The sequence below is a fragment of the Poecilia reticulata genome, chromosome 6 (genome assembly GCF_904066995.2).
Source record: "Poecilia reticulata chromosome 6, P_reticulata-male-v2, whole genome shotgun sequence".
Classification (NCBI taxonomy): domain Eukaryota; kingdom Metazoa; phylum Chordata; class Actinopteri; order Cyprinodontiformes; family Poeciliidae; genus Poecilia; species Poecilia reticulata.
The window spans coordinates 5,421,948-5,439,665 of NC_088835.1; the positions used below are offsets into that span (position 1 = coordinate 5,421,948).

Below are 17,718 nucleotides of genomic sequence, written 5' to 3' on the forward strand. Positions count from 1 at the left end.
CACCAACGGGTTCGAGGGTTGCCGCCGCGACAGGCACCAATAACCTTGCGACTGCAGCTCCGATAAGCCGCCTCGGCAATGGAGGCACGGAACATGGTCCACTCAGACTCAATGTCCCCAACCTTCCCCGGAACGTGTTCGAAGTTCTGCCGGAGATGGGAGTTAAAGCTCCATCTCAAAGGGGACTTCGCCAGATGTTCCCAGCAGACCCTCACTACACGTTTGGGCCTGCCAGGTCTGACCGGCTTCCTCCCCCACCACCGGAGCCAACTCACCAACAGGTAGTGGTCAGTGGACAGCTCCGCACCTCTCTTCACCCGAGTGTCCAAGACATACGGCCGCAGATCTGATGAAATGATGACAAAATCGATCATTGAACTGCGGCCTAGGGTGTCCTGGTTCCAAGTGCACATATGGACACCCGTATGCCTGAACATGGTGTTCGTGATGGACAATCCGTGACGAGCACAGAAGTCCAACAACAGAACACCACTCAAGTTCAGATCGGGGGGTCGTTCCTCCCAGCCACACCTCTCCAGGTCTCAGTCATTGCCCACGTGAGCGTTGAAGTCCCCCAGTAGAACAAGGGAGTCCCCAGGAGGGGCACTCTCCAGTACCCCCTCTAAGGACTCCAAAAAGGGTGGGTAATCTGAACTGTTGTTCGGCCCGTAAGCACAGACAACAGTCAGAACCCATCTCCCCACTCATAGGTGGAAGGAGGTTACCCTCTCATTCACCGGGGTAAACCCCAACGTACAGGCGCTGAGATGGGGGGCAACAAGTATGCCCACTCCTGCCCGGCGCCTCTCACCGTGGGCAACTCCAGAGTGGAAGTACGTCCAGCCCCTATCAAGGAGACTGGTTCCAGAACCAGAGCCATGCGTCGAGGTGAGGCCAACTATTTCTAGCCGGAACCTCTCAGCCTCGCACACTAGCTCCGGTTCCTTCCCCACCAGAGAGGTGACGTTCCACGTCCCAAGAGCCAGCTTCTGCAGCTGAGGATCAGACCGCCAGGGTCCCCTCCCTTGGCTGCCGCCCGTTACACACTGCAACCGACCCCTTTGGCCCCTCCGACAGGTGGTGAGCCCATTGGAAGGGGGACCCACGTCTCCTCTTTGGGCTGAGCCCGGCCAGGCTCCGTGGGCAAAGCCCGGCCACCAGGCGCTCACCATCGTGCCCCACCTCCAGGCCTGGCTCCAGAGTGGGGCCCCAGTGACCCGTGTCCGGGCGAGGGAACGCTAGATCCAAGGTTGTTGTGCATCATAAAGGGTCTTCGGGCTGCGCTTTGTCTGGTTCCTCACCTAGGACCTGTCTGCCTTGGGCTACCCTACCAGGGGCATAAAGCCCCAGACAGCATAGCTCTTAGGATCATTGGGACACTCAAACCCCTCCACCACGATAAGGTGGCAGCCCGAGGAGAGGGCTTTGCTAAATAGTCTGGGTTAATTAAAACTTGAGGGGCCAGGAGTCACTCGAACTTTGACTGCTGCAGAAACATTAAGACTCAACAATTTTGTTTTAGGCTTTAAAAACAAGCTTATGTCTCCACAGGTGCTAAATCCAAAAAAGAAAGGGAAGAAGAAGAAGAAGTACCAAAACTCAGGAACGGTGAGTGGAAACTGTTTGAAAAACAACCACCAATAAGTGTGTCAAAAATACATGTGAAAATATTATTGTAGAGATAACAATATACTATGATATACTCTATGATGTTAATTAGAGAAGCAAAAACGTATACCCAATTTTGTTGCTAAGAAAACCATTGAGATTATGTTATGTTAGTCTGCCTGCTGTGACATTAATTCAATATGTTAATAAGCTGTGTAAAAGAGCAATGACTATGAACAATATTTTACTATTTTTAAAAAGGAATTTTTTTATTTACTTATTTCTTTTACAAATGAAACAGTCATCAGCATCTTACATTTGGGATTAGCATAGTTAGTGCAACTTGTACAAAAACAACAGTATCAACTTATGGCTAACTTTTATAGCCTTCTTCACTTAGTAAAGGGATCCACACTAAAGAGTGTTGCCTTTAGCTCAGCCTTTTTGTGCTTTGTGTGGTGCAAACACAGATTGGTGAAAGATTCAGTATTAAAATCAATCTCTCTAGCTATCTTGTTAGCTGGGTATCTGACTGGCTATCCGGCTAGCTATCAGTCATATTACATAGTTCATGCTCTATTTTGGTAAATTTTTCCTTATTTTTGTCTATGTTTTTTGATGCATCTATAATTTTTCTGAAGGTTATATATTACAAAATATTAACTGGCATAATAATGGTATAGCTTCATTAGAAAACAAAACTAACTTCTAACCTCATATGTGAATCAGATTTTTTACAAAAATACAGCCTTATACAGTGACAATGTCAACACACTCGTTGAAAGAGAGAGAAAGAAGACTTAGCTTATGGAAACCTCAAATGGAGAAAAAAGCAAATAGTCATTTGTTGTGCATATAACTCCCTTGTAGTTACACTTGTATAAATGGTCTGCAGCTAACAGCATTTTAATTATTGACTAATATACCAATCAACACTAATTAGTCATTAAAACTGAAGTGAATTGTTCAGCATGGTGTACCTCAGTCATTAGGGTTACACCTCGTTGTGTCTCTACATATTCAGTTCACTGAAAGAGTCCTTTTATTAAAATGTATTAAAATTTGGCAGCTCTCGAATTTTCACTAAACTGGAAGAATAGTAACTTTGATGGGAACACTTTAGGTTGTTTACTGGCGTATCTTGCCAGAAAAAAAAAATCTTAAAAAGAGAAACTCCCTGCATCTGTTTCTCGCTTATTAGCTTTATTTTACATTAAAGAACTCCACTTTGGCGCCACAACTTGTAAACACACTTCCACTTTGATCCACTGGAGTGGTGAGAAAGCAATTAGTGAAGGCCCATATCTACCTAAAACATCTGTTTGATCAGGCTTTTTAACAGCATCTATGTTGACGGCGAGTCTTTATATCCTCACCACATGGACAAACAATTTGACTGGGACAGCTATATGAAATCAATGACAGTCCACAACGTAGAGCTTCTGTGATCATTTACAGTAATTATTGTTTAAATGAAAGAGAAGAGAGATCAAAATCTAAAAAAGTCTTTATCTTTGAAATACTAAAATTAGCTTGATATGCCTGATATTTCAGTCACATAAAGACAGTTACAAATGCAGCCTTCTACCACCCGAAGAAGGCTGGTAGAAGCTAAGGGGCTGCATTGCCAAAACACAAAATCTTACTAAGTAATTGTGTCTAACTTGTAGTGCAAATATCTCAGTGCACTTGAATTAAAAAAAACTAACTTAAAGGGAACTTTTCACCAAGATTTAGAAGTTTGTTGTAAGTAAATAATTCTTTAATATTGATGAAAAAGTGCTGGTACCACTGGCAGATTATTTCACTTATGACATGGGGAAATTGTGTTGTGATAAACAATTTTTTTCATCCATATAAAATAATAATTTACTTAAAACAAGCTCCTATATCCTGCTGAGAAGACACTTGTAAGTTAGTTTTATCTTATTTCAAGTGTACCAAGATATTCGCACTAGAAACTAGACAAAAAATTCTTGGTAGGATTTTTGTATTTTTGCAGTGTAATGTGTCAGCAAGATCCAGAGAATCTCATGCATGTGTTTATCTTCCATCACATCTATTACATCGATGCAGCAGTGCCTGAAATATGCCTAAAATATTAATCAAACACACAAATCTGGAACAAACTTCCAGAAAACCGCAAAACAGCTAAAACAGAGTTCCTACAGCCCACCTGTTCAGAGTGACTTTTGACCCATAATAACTGGAACATTGAGCAACATATTTGATTTGTATTGATGATTTTGACAATGACTTGACAAACTCTAATGGCTGTTGCTGGTTTTCACAACTGTGCTTACAATATTTCTTTATGGTTTCACCATGTGAAGCACTTTGTTGTTGAAATGTGTCATGCAAATGAACTTGATGGATTGATTATAAAGTGAGACTTCGCATCTTATTGCCCTGTTCTACTGACTGGCAGGTGACCCTCCTGTCCTGCCTGGTGGACACTGAGCTGTCCTTCCTGGACTACATCAGAGGCGGGTAAGTTCCCACTAACTGGTATGAAGTCGTACAGGATTAGGCAGCAGCATTGCTCTCATCATTAAATCTTGTCACTCGCAGTTATTAGTGTAGACTCTGCAGCGGCTCAGCCGGGCAGATTACCGGCTGCGGCGTTATCTCCCGACTCCAACATTAAGACAGACAGCTGCCGATAACCTGCTGCTTTAATTGCTCTCTGCCGCATGCTTTGAAAACACGCCGCGGCATAATCTGACATGATTGATGGTTCCATGTTTCTCCTTATGCCATTTATTTTCTTTTTTGTAGGACACAGATTAATTTCACGGTGGCAATTGATTTCACAGCATCAAACGGTGAGTGTTTCACTGCTTCGCTCTTGTAATTTGCATCTCCTCGGTGTATCGAACGGATGAAAGTTTGGCAGTTAAAAGATCAGATCTGTGCAAATTGAACTCTTAGGGGAGTTCCTAGTCAGTCAGCTTGGTTTAATGACTTGAAGATTAAGAGTGTGAAATTTGACTGTTAGAAGTTTGTCATTTCAAACTTTGGAGTTTTACTCCAAAGTACTTTGCCTAGTCAGTGAATCACTGCGCTCGTATTTTTTTAAATTTTTTTACAAATTACGTTTCCAGCCTGTCGGGCTGCTTTTGGAAGCCCCAGCAGTAAACCAGCTCAGATGAGGAACGTCAAGAAGAAGACAGACAAACACAATTAGCTGTTCTGCGCAGAAGACTTTGTCACAGATGATTGATTGACTCTTTCTGGCAAAACGTGATTTAGCGGATTAATAAAGAGTTAAACAATTTCAGAGCTTACGTAACGGGAAGAAAAATGGATGAGTTTCTGTATTGTAATCGAATCAGACTCCCACCACGCTGTCTTTGAGGAGGCTGAATACTCAGAATAAACCGAACAATAACCACAACGATGTTTTCCATGAGCGTAAACTAATAATGTTACGCTAGAATCTAAAATTGGTTTCCTTTTTTCTGTTTGCCATTTTTTTGTACCACAAATGTTAGTAACATGATGTAGAGGGTGGCAGAGAACTCACAATTGTACCTAGATAGGAGTAGCACTACTTTTACATATTTTTTCCTGAGGGAAAAGGATCTCGTTGTGAAGAGCAGCTTCTTGATTCTGGTAGAGGAGCCTTAAAGTGGCAGTATTATGTGTTTCCAGCCACATGATACCATTTTATTACACAATCAAGTAACTGTTACTTTTAGTTGTTATAAAAATGCTTTATCAATCATGACTTAAAACAAGTTTGACTTCGAAATTTAACACCTTGAAATTGGTCCTCTGTGTCTTTAAGAAACTCCTGCTCTTTCTGAAGCTCTGCTAGGGCTATAAACTATTATTCCAGTAATTGGGTATTCTTTTGATTATTCTGACAATTAATTGAGTAATTGAATAAAAATTTGATCAAATAAAATGATGGTAAATACTGCCATAACAGCAGTGTCTATATGAGATATTAACATCAGCCCAACTCATAGGCCGATTCATAGGTGGAAGTGAGAGTGTTGCGCAACACAAATAATCACCTGGTCAGAACATGGTGCGCTAAATAATAAAACATAATTTAACGAAGCCTTGAGGCAGATATTTTGCCTCGAGGAATTTTAATACTTGAGGTACTCGAATCATTCGTGGATGTCATGATCCGTGGTTCTATGTGTTTATTTTCTAGTTTCTGTGTGATTCTGTTCCCTGTTGGTCCTGTCTCTGCGTCTTTCCCCGTTGATTGTCTCCCAGGTGTGTCTCGTTCCCGTGATTGCCCCGTGTGTATTTAGTCTCCCCTGTTGTCTGTATTCTTCGTCGGGTCCTTGTCTATCGCTTGTCATAGTTTGTCTACTGAATGTCTATTCCTTGTTGGTTGATGTCACCTTCTCCGTGCTATCAGTTTCCTCGTGCTGTCTCCCTGTTGTTCCTTTTGAGAAGTCCTTATCATTAAATTCATCATTTACCGCTACATCCTGGGTCCTGCCTGCGTCTTCACTCACCGGTAAACACCGCTCCCTGACAGAAGGACCCGACCAAACGAACGGTGAGGAAGCTATGGCATACTGCCCCCCAGGTGTGGGACCACGTCGCCACGAGCGCCCAAAACCGCTGGAGGTCCCGGCCCCTGGGCGCTGGAATCACCAGCGCTCTGAGCCGCCGGAGGTCCCGGTCCCTAGGCACCCAAGTCACCGACGCGACGACAAGCTGAGTCCCTGGTGGGGAGCACGTTTGGCGTACTACCCCCAGGTGTGGGACCACGTCGCCACGAGCGCCCAAAACCGCTGGAGGTCCCGGCCCCTGGGCGCTGGAATCACCAGCGCTCTGAGCCGCCGGAGGTCCCGGTCACTGGGCACTGGCGTCACCATCGCTCTGGGCCACCGGAGGTCCCGGTCCCGGAGCATCGACGTCGTCACCGCCCTCGACCACCGGAGTTTCCCGTGCCCGCTGCCGGTGAGCAGCCGCCGGAGTCCGCTGCCGGTGTACAGTTCCCTCCAGAGTCCCCTAGTGTCCCTCCAGAGTCCCCTAGTGTCCCTCCAGAGTCCCCTAGTGTCCCTCCAGAGTCCCCTAGTGTCCCTCCAGAGTCCCCTAGTGTCCCTCCAGAGTCCCCTAGTGTCCCTCCAGAGTCCCCTAGTGTCCCTCCAGAGTCCCCTAGTGTCCCTCCAGAGTCCCCTAGTGTCCCTCCAGAGTCCCCTAGTGTCCCTCCAGAGTCCCCTAGTGTCCCTCCAGAGTCCCCTAGTGTCCCTCCAGAGTCCCCTAGTGTCCCTCCAGAGTCCCCTAGTGTCCCTCCAGAGCATCCTAGCGTCCTTCTCGAGTCCCCTAGCGCCCTTCCCGAGTCCCCTAGCGTCCTCCCAGAGCTTCCTAGCGCCCTTCCCGAGTCCCCTAGCGTCCTCCCAGAGCTTCCTAGCGCCCTTCCCGAGTCCCCTAGCGTCCTCCCAGAGCTTCCTAGTGTCCTTCCCGAGTTCCCTAGTGTCCTTCCCGAGCTCCCAGCGCCCGCAGCAGCCGGCGCTCCGCCAGAGCTCCCAGCTCCAGAGCTCCCAGCGCCTGCAGCAGCCGGCGCTCCGACCGGCCCACCGCGGCACAAGCTCCGCCTCCAGCGTCGCCGCCCACCGCGGCTCAAGCTCCGCCTCCAGCGTCGCCGCCCACCGCGGCTCAAGCTCCGCCTCCAGCGTCGCCGCCCACCGCGGCTCAAGCTCCGCCTCCAGCGTCGCCGCCCACCGCGGCTCAAGCTCCGCCTCCTGCGTCGCCGCCCACCGCGGCTCAAGCTCCGCCTCCTGCGTCGCCGCCCACCGCGGCTCAAGCTCCGCCTCCTGCGTCGCCGCCCACCGCGGCTCAAGCTCCGCCTCCTGCGTCGCCGCCCACCGCGGCTCAAGCTCCGCCTCCTGCGTCGCCGCCCGCCGGACCTCCCACGAGAGGTCTGCCTCCTGTGCCGTGGTCGGCCCCCGGAGGGTTTTGCGGTGCTTATTTCGTTTTGGATTTGTTTTTTGTTTTTCTGGACTCTGGCCCTCCTACCGTCGCCCCTCCGCCCACCCTGTTGGGATCTGGTTTTTGTTTCTGGACTCTGGCCCTCCTGCCGTCGCCCCTCCGCCCACCCTGTTGGGTTGTTTTTTGTTTTTTGGACTCTTTTTGTTGGGCGCCTGGTAGTCGCCCCTTGAGGAGGGGGTACTGTCATGATCCGTGGTTCTATGTGTTTATTTTCTAGTTTCTGTGTGATTCTGTTCCCTGTTGGTCCTGTCTCTGCGTCTTTCCCCGTTGATTGTCTCCCAGGTGTGTCTCGTTCCCGTGATTGCCCCGTGTGTATTTAGTCTCCCCTGTTGTCTGTATTCTTCGTCGGGTCCTTGTCTATCGCTTGTCATAGTTTGTCTACTGAATGTCTATTCCTTGTTGGTTGATGTCACCTTCTCCGTGCTATCAGTTTCCTCGTGCTGTCTCCCTGTTGTTCCTTTTGAGAAGTCCTTATCATTAAATTCATCATTTACCGCTACATCCTGGGTCCTGCCTGCGTCTTCACTCACCGGTAAACACCGCTCCCTGACAGTGGAATCGTTGAAGCTCTAAACTCCGCCTTCAGAAAGTCATCACAACATGGCTCCTCTAGTAACCTGTTAACATCATTTTTACCAACAATTCAAGAATTTTCTTAAAGAAGTATGTTTTTGATGATAGATTGACATTACAACATAATATGAAGCTGAAAACGTTGATTTCACACAATAACCCTTCTTCAATGTATTCACAATCCGCACCAAAAACTGGAATATTTCTGCAGGACATTTTCAACATTCTTAGTCTGGCTTTTAACTAATATTGACCTCATTGCCTTCAGGTTCTTCCATTTGAAACACGGCAAGTTTTCAAATTCTGGAACTCGTAGTCGAAACATAGCTTACTTCTCCCTAATCTAAATCCTGCACACTGAGGTGGTGGAGTGGAGCCAAAACCGGCTCTACACTCACTCCTCTCTGCAGTTTGTCCAGCCCCATGTTACAGGATAAATGGACTTGCTGTGTTTCTCTGTCAGCTCATTTTAATGGAGGCAAAGCATCACGTCAAACTAGTGAAATTCCACATTATAAATTCAATAACGGTAATTACTTTTAGCTTTTGGATTTCAGATTCCTGACATGTGTATATGCTGCAACATAGTTGCCATAGCAGCACCCACAAATCATAACACTTCAACTGACGAGACATGTTTTATATACTTTTTTTGTGGAGATGGAACATGTAAAACATGGTTATAATTGTTATATTATGTGACAATTTTGAAGATAAGTAGTAAAAAAAAGAGAGAGATTTTTGGAAAAGTCTTTGAATATGAGCCACAGTGGTCATGATTTAAGCGAGTTGCACATATCTGAAAATGCTCCGTAGGTAAAACGGCCTCTCGGCTGCTCTACCGGGCACATAAATGGGTCATTATCAGAGTGCTGCAGGACATGCTGAAAGATGGAGGAGATCATTTTGACCATTAAGAAAACGTGCATGGAGCAGTTTCTACCCCAAGCAGGATATTAACCCCCTGAGAATTAGGCGGTCACATAAAACTGAATACAATGTGCTGAGAAATGTTTCAAAGTTTAAGGGGGCAGTATTGTGTTTTTCAGCCACATAGTGTCATTTTACAGTCTAGTAACTGTGTTAACTTCTGTTATAAAAAGTGCTGCATATATCAAATGTGACTAATTTCTTGAAATTAGGCCTCTTTCTCTTTAAAAACTCCTGCTTTTTCTGAAACTCCACCTTTAGGAAGTCATCACAACATGGCTCCTCTATTAACCCTTTAACTGTGTTTTTACCAGCATTTCACTGAGAAGTAGCTCCTGTAATGAGCTCAGCAGATGCTCAGTTCCACCAGATGTTTGCTAATTGCTTCTGGCTAGTCTGAAGGAGCTGAGTGGGGAGTGCTGATCTGGTAGGTGGAATCTCGGAAGCTTGGAAACTGCAACTCAGAGGAAGAGCTGCTTCTCAAAGGCGGGGCTAAGTCCACCTAGGCATTTTGTACAGCTGAAGGGTTGCCATGGAGAAGAAAGGATTTCTCAAACATGCATGAAAATCAATGCAATACTCCAGGTGTGTTTTTGATGAGGGAATAACAGTGTAACATGATATAAAGGTTAAAATAGTCAATTTGGCATAATACTGCCCTTCTAAAGGCTTTTACACAACTCTTTTTACCCTAAATAAAACAAAAGACTAATTATACACGCTGGTTATTTCCTTTAAAATAATCTAGCAATTATGTAGAAGCAGTAGCTGAAAAAAATAGCAGCATACATAATTATTTATTGGCTCCTATATAATACAATACATTTTTATTTTTGAAAAGTTAGGATTATAAAGGCTTGATATCACCTCAAGGTCACAGTTCCAGTTTGTGATCAGTTTCAAAATTCCTTCATTTTAACATTTACACAAAAAAAGAACAAAGAAAGGAAACAAGGGTTGTCTAATGTCTCTACACAGTAGAGACATTACTTGTGTGTTCATAACTAAAAAGGAAGATTTATTGGCTTTTTTTTTTTTTTTTACCATGTTAAGTAGCAGGAAGCTGAAAGTAATCGTCTTTAGTCTGACCTTTAGCAGACTTCCATAACTGTCTGGAGGATTTCTGGCACACTTTTATTTACAGCGTTCTGTTCAGAGACGTTTGCTGGCATATATTTATGCTCAGCTCTCTCTTTTGGCTCCTGCCACAGGATTTCAATCAAGTTCAGAGTCTGGACTTTGACGGGGTCGTTACTTCAACTTTGTAAAGCCGCCAACTCGCTGCCAAGAGCCTTCTCCTGGGAATCCTTCCAAAGACGCCACGCTTGTCCGGCCCTCCTCTAATTGTCCTGTCATGAACTCTCATGTTCAACACGCTAACTGAAGTCGCTGGGGTCTTCTGAATATTTCACAGTCTGGTATCAGGGCTAGCCTCAGACTTTCTATAAATAATCTTTAGAAAGAGAATTTTAGCTCAGAAGTGATGGACCTTAAAGTGTCTGGACTTATCCTCGGTTCTTCCCAGATTGATGGGAGGCAACAGTTGCTAACAAGAAACTCAGTGTAACATGTAACATATGCAGTTGTTTCACATATACTGAATAACAAAAACTCACACATTTTTTTTCACTGTCTGAGGTTAAATCAGACCAAACTTTTCTTGCTTTAGGTTAGTTAGAAAGAAATCCCAAAAGATTTAACTCAAGTCATACGTTTTAAAAGTTATTCATGACATTGACCAATTAAATTATAAGTTACAAAAGAATGATTAAAAATGCTCCAGCTCCATTTTCAGGCACTTGGCAAATCTAAATAATTTTGGTAATTCTAGCTGACCTATAACAAGAAAAGTTTGATCTGATTTAACTTCATACAGTGGGAAAAAATACTTATCTGTCTTTTTATTCAGTGTATGTAAATACAACTGTGTGTTCTAAAATGTAAGGCCTTTGAATTAAAAGAATATACTTTTTTTTTTTTTTTGCTTTTTATCATGCCTGTGCTTCATGTTTTCTGGTTGATAAAGCTCAGCTGTGGCCCAAACGAAATGTGTGCAGAGTTCGCAAAAGCATGAAATGTAGAACCTGAACTCCTGGGTGTAGAAACGAGCTGAATCCTGTTTGAGACCAGGAACGGAGGAGGAGTCTGGTCACATCATCCACATGGCAAATGCGTTATGTCCAGTGAGCTCTCGAAAATGTAGACAATATTTAGTAAATCCAGTGCCAGAGAATAGCTGTGCACATTATCAAGAAGTTCTTTTTTTTGGGAGTTTTTTTTTTATACAGATCATGTTTGATGAAAAATAACAGCTCTTGTTATGGGTTAGAATCTGTGTGACCAAAATGCCAATGAGACCTGACTGAGTAAAAGAGAATGCAGAGACCCTCATCCTGGATGTAACGGAGATTACAAAGTGCGACACTTGGTTACCATGGAGACTAAACATGGGTCGAAGAAGAGAAATTGCTGACCAGAGTCACACTTTCCTTTGGCGTTTCCTCCTGCTGCTTGAGCTTCCAGAGAGATGAGAGGTGTTACTCCCATCCCATCTGCTGCTTGACCCGAAGAAAGATGATGCTTCATTGATGGCCTCAGTTTGGGTTCTTAGTATATTTTTGAAGTTTTTTGTATGAGGCCTACTCCACAGGTAGCAGGATATCTGGTAAACCTGATAGATTTTTACGCAATTTCGCTTTTCATCCACACGTAACCTCTATTTAATATCACTAAAAATGATTGTTAATAAAAACTCTGACCAAATTAAAGATTTAAGAAATCTCCTTTTATGTACTTGAGTGTGGACTTTGGAAGCCGGAGATTCATTTTTATGTTGGTTCAGAGGCTTTTTGCTTTTTTTTTTGTGTGTGTTATTTTTTTATGTTATTTTTTCAAACAATGTGACAAATATGGTCATTTTTAAAGTACGACACACTCTACGACCAAACTTGTTATTCCCAAGATCTTTCATTGCTGTGTGTGTCGTCTCTCGGGATCTGAAAATCAGCCGACAATTTAAAAAATCTTGTTATGTGAACCAAGGATTACATCCAAACCTGCGCCATCACACCTGAATCGTACACTTGAATTACCTCTTCAGCTTGCCATCAAGTTTGGCAAAGGCCTCGTAACAGGCCATTCCTTTTATTCAGGTGTGTTGGAGCAGGGTTGCATCTAAAACTTTCAGGACAGTAGATTTCCAGGACTAATGTTGGAACCCCCTGAATTAAATGAATATTTTTTTATTTTGAACTACTTCTGTTAGTTGTTAAGTCTCAAGAAAACCAATCACACTCTAACAGTATTCCGTTAGTGACACAACTCCTAAGCAGGGAAGATTGATAAGATCTAAGAATCACTGAAAAGTTCTCCTTATTTTCCATATGTTGCGCTCCATGGCATGCTCATTTATCTCAACAATTGCGGCGTCTGTTATTTATAAGCCACTCCATTCTGCAGCTGTAATTTTACAACAGGTTTCACTAATTCACCGGCGCACCAAATGCATCATTCAGCATCTAAATCTATCTTGCCTCCAGTTCTGCCGGGGGTGTAACAAATGTTTTTGGATCTAGATCTACACTGCGTGATGTGATATGAATCAAACGCAGGGGAAGGAGACATAACGACAGTATGTTGCTAACCTGTGTTTTGTTTTGTTGTGTTGCTGTGCTTGGGGCACAGGCAACCCATCCCAGCCCACCTCGCTCCATTACATGAGCCCGTACCAGCTGAATGACTACGCCATGGCCCTGCGCGCCATCGGGGAGATCATCCAGGACTACGACAGCGACAAGTTGTTCCCTGCGCTGGGATTCGGTGCCAAGCTCCCACCAGACGGGCGTGTCTCCCACGAGTTTCCCCTGGTGAGGAAAGATTTTACACAACACACAGCCCAACATCAGGCCACGTACTAGTGATCACCCTACTATGTGTACTTGGATTCAAGTTCAGGTTTTTTTGCATGGTGCAGTTCAAATTTGCCTTTAGTCCTCAAAATCATCAATACATATGAAATATGTTGATCGGTGTTCCATTTATTACTAATCAAAGGCAACTTTAAACAGGTGTGTTTTTAGTCTTGATTTAAAGGAACTCAGTGTTTTGGCTTTTTTGCAGTTTTTTGGAAGTTGGTTCAAGATTTGTGGTGATGAATGAATGAATCTCCAAGGTTCATCTCAGCTAAGTAGACTGACTATGTCTCAGGGTGTGTATTATAAGCCTGGCAGGCCACCAGGGTTTACTTGCGCCCCCAACCAGGCTAAGCGTTGTTTGTTTATTTATTATAGGGTTTTTTTATTTATCAGTAACAGTGACAGCAAAGACGAGTTAAAGAGTCGCTTTGGTGAAATGGTTGGGAGCACGATGGCAACATGGTGGTCAGGATGTGAACACATAAGGAGCCTATTTTTATTCACCATAACTCTTGTAACCACTTCCTGTCTCTACCGTTCTACACACTAACATCTTCAGCGAATAAAGGGACAAGTCATGGATAAAAGATAAAAAAAATTTTGGACACTTTAATTACGATGAAAGAATTGAGTTGCAAAAAAAAATCTATTTATTTTCATTGTCATTTTTTCTCATTTGCCTTTTTTTTCAGTTGATGTTTAGATATTGTTAATAAGGCTTTCCAATAACATATTTACCTAGTTATATGTTCAAATTTCCTGTCAACTTTAAACATTTTTAAACTCCAAAACATGGTGGACGGTTGCCCTACCTAACACTCATATCAGTTATTTTATTTTAGTGATTTCACTGTGATTATATTATATTTTTAGCTTTTATTTCAGTGTTTTTTATTATGTGACTGTGGCTTACACCTAATTAAATCTAAAATAACAATTCAGAATTTTCACAAAAGACAAAAACTGTAAAAAAAAATTCTCTTGACCCACTCAAAATGTCTGATCACATACTGTGCATGTTACGCATTTAATATTTACATGCATAGCTGCATCAGTGCAGTATCTCATGGTGAAGGTCACTTCCTTAAGACTCTGGGACTTTGATTCCCCTATAAAATCTGAAAAGAGTAATAATAGTCCAGTCCTTATTTAACCCAGGTGAGATGGTTTTGAGGTTCAGGAGTGACATAAACATAAAGAGTGTTGCAGTTGGAGTCCATGTCATGTAAACGTCTCTGTGTGTCCCTGCGTTGTGAATCTCCCCCCGACTCTTGACTTGGTTCTGGTTTGTAATCTGTTTAAGGACGTGTTTCTCCCTGTTGTGTAATTTTTTCCAGCACACTTTTAAATTTCTCTCAATCATCAATATTCTCGGCACATTTCTAAATCAGTGACCTTTTTTGTCATATTGTGCATTTGGAGGGTTTTATTGTTACTGTCTGCTGAACAGCAGTCCTACTTATGACTATGTAGATCATAATATGGCCATAAACAACACATTTCTGTTTGTTTTTTTCAGTCTAATGTAATAGTTACATTATGTGAGAAACTTTACTTTGGGTTTTCATTTGCCGTAAGCTATAACCATCTAATCGACTGAACATATCGCTGTAATGCACCTAAAGGGAAGTGAGGCACCTTTATGGGTAGGATTTTATATTCGACAAATCCTCGAATTCTTACGTTGTAATAATATAAATCCAAAAGCATTTATTGTCAGTGTTTGTTTGGGGAAAACAACCCCTCTGTGTTTGAATAAAACAACTAAAATATATCATGGACGAGATTTTATTTCTGCATCTACCAATACTAGCTGCAATTCAACCGTGAAAAGAAGATAACATGCAAACTGAAGATATCTTGTTGTCCTAGGACTGTTTTAAAGGAGAGTTGTAGCTACTTTTAGGCAAACATTTAACCTTATTAAAGGGAGTTTTGTGTTGGCAGTTGATGGAAAAAGGAGTCCAACATTACAAAAAGAAAAATGTACGGACACAAAATCCAGTCATAAACGTTTTGTACTTGTAACTCAGACTGTGTAGTTGTGTATGTTGATGGTCTCTAAACGAACCGACGTGTTCTGTAGCGAGCACACAGAGCCTATCCAAGCACCGTTTCTATGACAGCACCGTTTGTTCTGTAAGTTTGAGACTGACATGAAATTGACCGACCAGCTGAAAGGTTCAAGGTGGAAACTCACACACAAGCGAGGAAACGTGAGGCTACAGTTTTGCATGATGTTTTCCACTTTTTACTTGTAAAAAGCCTTTTTTTAAACATAAAATTTTCATCTAATTTGTTTCACAGGGCTACATAGCTCTTGATTTAGCAGTACAAAATATTTATGGTGGGTATTTGTGCCTATATAAGCGCGTCTAGGGAGATTCACAGTCTGTGCTGATGAGTTTGGTTGTGAACACAATGCCTCACATTCACTAGAATGTTTGAGTCAGTTATTTAGCTACATTTGAATTTATTGCCATTCTCCAGACGGGAAAAGTGCTGAGTCCTTCACTTTGTCTAACTTTTCATAGCTCATCCATCCATCACGTTTTCCAAAGGAAAAGGTACCCTGACTCCTCCCCGGCTCTGCACAGCCGTCTTGGTCGGTTTACTCTTCCGTCCAGATGTTTTTCCAGAGGCATTTGCAGCCATTACAGCTGCTCTGCGTTGGGTAGCAGCTTCCCCCACGGCGCTGAACCTCCAGTCGAGTCTCACATGCATTATTCTTAGCATTAAGGATTCCACTTGCAGCTGTAGAGCAGTAGTAGTGGGAACTGGCGGCCGCTGAATGTGGCACAATTATACAAGCTCCATTTACAAAGCAAAGGATTTCATATGCAGTTGTATTTATGGGTAACCGAGCAAAGTTAAATATGGCTTCCTGCTATTTTTAGTTACTTACTGTTGTTTCTTCTTTGAAACTTTCCTTTGAGCGCATGGAAAACACATTCATTAACACATTAACTTCTAGAAAATGTACATTGTACAAATTGTACATCCTGTTATTCTACAATTTGGCATGAAGGATGTGAGATAGTTTGTCATGCCAAGCCCTTTTCCAGTGCGAAGAAATGTTTCATTGTTTTTATCTGAATATTAGCAAAAACTATTGTTCTGATATGAATTGGTACTGTGACCTTTATGTTAATTTATGCAAGTGCTACCCAAATGTGGTAGCAGCAAATCAGTAATAAGATTACTCAAGCTCATGCTGCACTATGCAGATGCTTTTTCTACAGTGATGAGGAGTCACTCAGCTCAGCATGCTAAATGCTTGGAGCTGCTCCAACTGACAGCAGCCTAACCTATTTTTTGACAAATTCTGCTAGAATTATTTCACCACTAATTTTTGTTACATTAATGTTTATAAGATGTTTTCATTTTTTGTACACCAGCATACATAGCAATGTGGAAAACAGTGTTCCAATGTTGTATGGAACAGTGTTCCATACAACATTGTGGTATGGATGTTGTATGGAACCATAGCGAACAATGGCTATGCTAATTAACCGCCTCATGCTTCTGATTGGTTGTTTTTGACCTTCTTTCTTCAGACAGCGACAGTAGCTCACGGAGCAGGTGAACGAGATCGATTTTTGCCACAGATTATCTGTCTCATAACATACTGTGGTGACAATTTTAACAAATATGGAAAAAACATTTTTTTATAAAGGTTACATACCGCAGATTTAATGGTTGGATTTGCGGGTAAATATATGTTGATGAACGTACCGTAAATCCCACGCAAAGCAATAAAAAAAAAAAAAAAAAGAGTCTGAGTGTGTCGTTACCAGCATGGCTGGTTGTTCTGTTGCTCGGCGTTTGTAAGTGCAGTGTGGTGTTTTAACAACCTGGGTCACTTAACTCCATGACTCACTATGAGTTTAATAGTCTGCTACTTATTCTATTGTAAAACGATCAGGCTTTAACACCCTATAGACTCTGATCTGTGCCTAGAGGGTGATTAAGTGTAATTTGTGTTTGTAAGATCTCAAAAGGCACACACCCAGTTGAAGAGCAGAGCGGAGTGGAATATCTCACTAGTATAAAATGAGATGTTGATGAAGTGACTGTACTGTGAGCCTGTTGTATTTTGATCAAAGCATAAATCAACATCTGATTAGAACTTGGGAAATAATGGAGGAATGAATGGCACCAAAACGTCAATAAGCATTTTAATTTATGTTTTTTTTCACTGTTATGCCTGACTATCAAAAGTCCTTTGCAAATCAATTTGATTGATTGATTAATTGTAGCAAATGAAAAGATAAATGTGAAAAATAGAAGCGCACAGAAGACCAATAAAATTATTTCTAAGAGAGAAATATTGGCCTAACCAGTCATGGGGGGACGACTGTTGCATGGCAAATATTGCCAATAACAAAATAAATATGTATTTTTTTTTATTATGTAACAGAACTGAAACAAAAAGTGTACATAAGTTGAAATGTAGTTTTTTGTTGATATGTAAATGGACTTGTATATAAATACAACTATATTTTGTCAAATTCTTAAAATAATGGCTTAAGTTTATTTATTTATTTATTTATTTATTTATTGCAAAAATTGATTTTGTCAGAATAAAAAAACACACCCTTTTATTCCAAAAGATGTTTTAAGCAAAAACATCAAAAATAAAAAAACTTTTAGCAAAAAATGTCTACGGCCATTATTTTAGAAAGGTGACGATTTTGAAGCCATGTGTTTCAGTATTAACTCTCACTTG

At 42.2% G+C, this 17,718-nt stretch overlaps 1 protein-coding gene across 1 annotated transcript in view; it reads left to right on the plus strand.

Annotated features, from left to right (window-relative positions):
* LOC103465734 (copine-8-like) overlaps positions 1-17,718 on the plus strand; it is a 99,899-nt gene that overhangs the window by 66,817 nt on the left and 15,364 nt on the right. The window contains exons 12-15 of the mRNA XM_017305451.2: positions 1,552-1,608; positions 4,037-4,098; positions 4,387-4,433; positions 12,760-12,941. Of these exons, the coding sequence (XP_017160940.1) occupies positions 1,552-1,608; positions 4,037-4,098; positions 4,387-4,433; positions 12,760-12,941 (348 nt within the window). The remainder of the gene's footprint in view (positions 1-1,551; positions 1,609-4,036; positions 4,099-4,386; positions 4,434-12,759; positions 12,942-17,718) is intronic.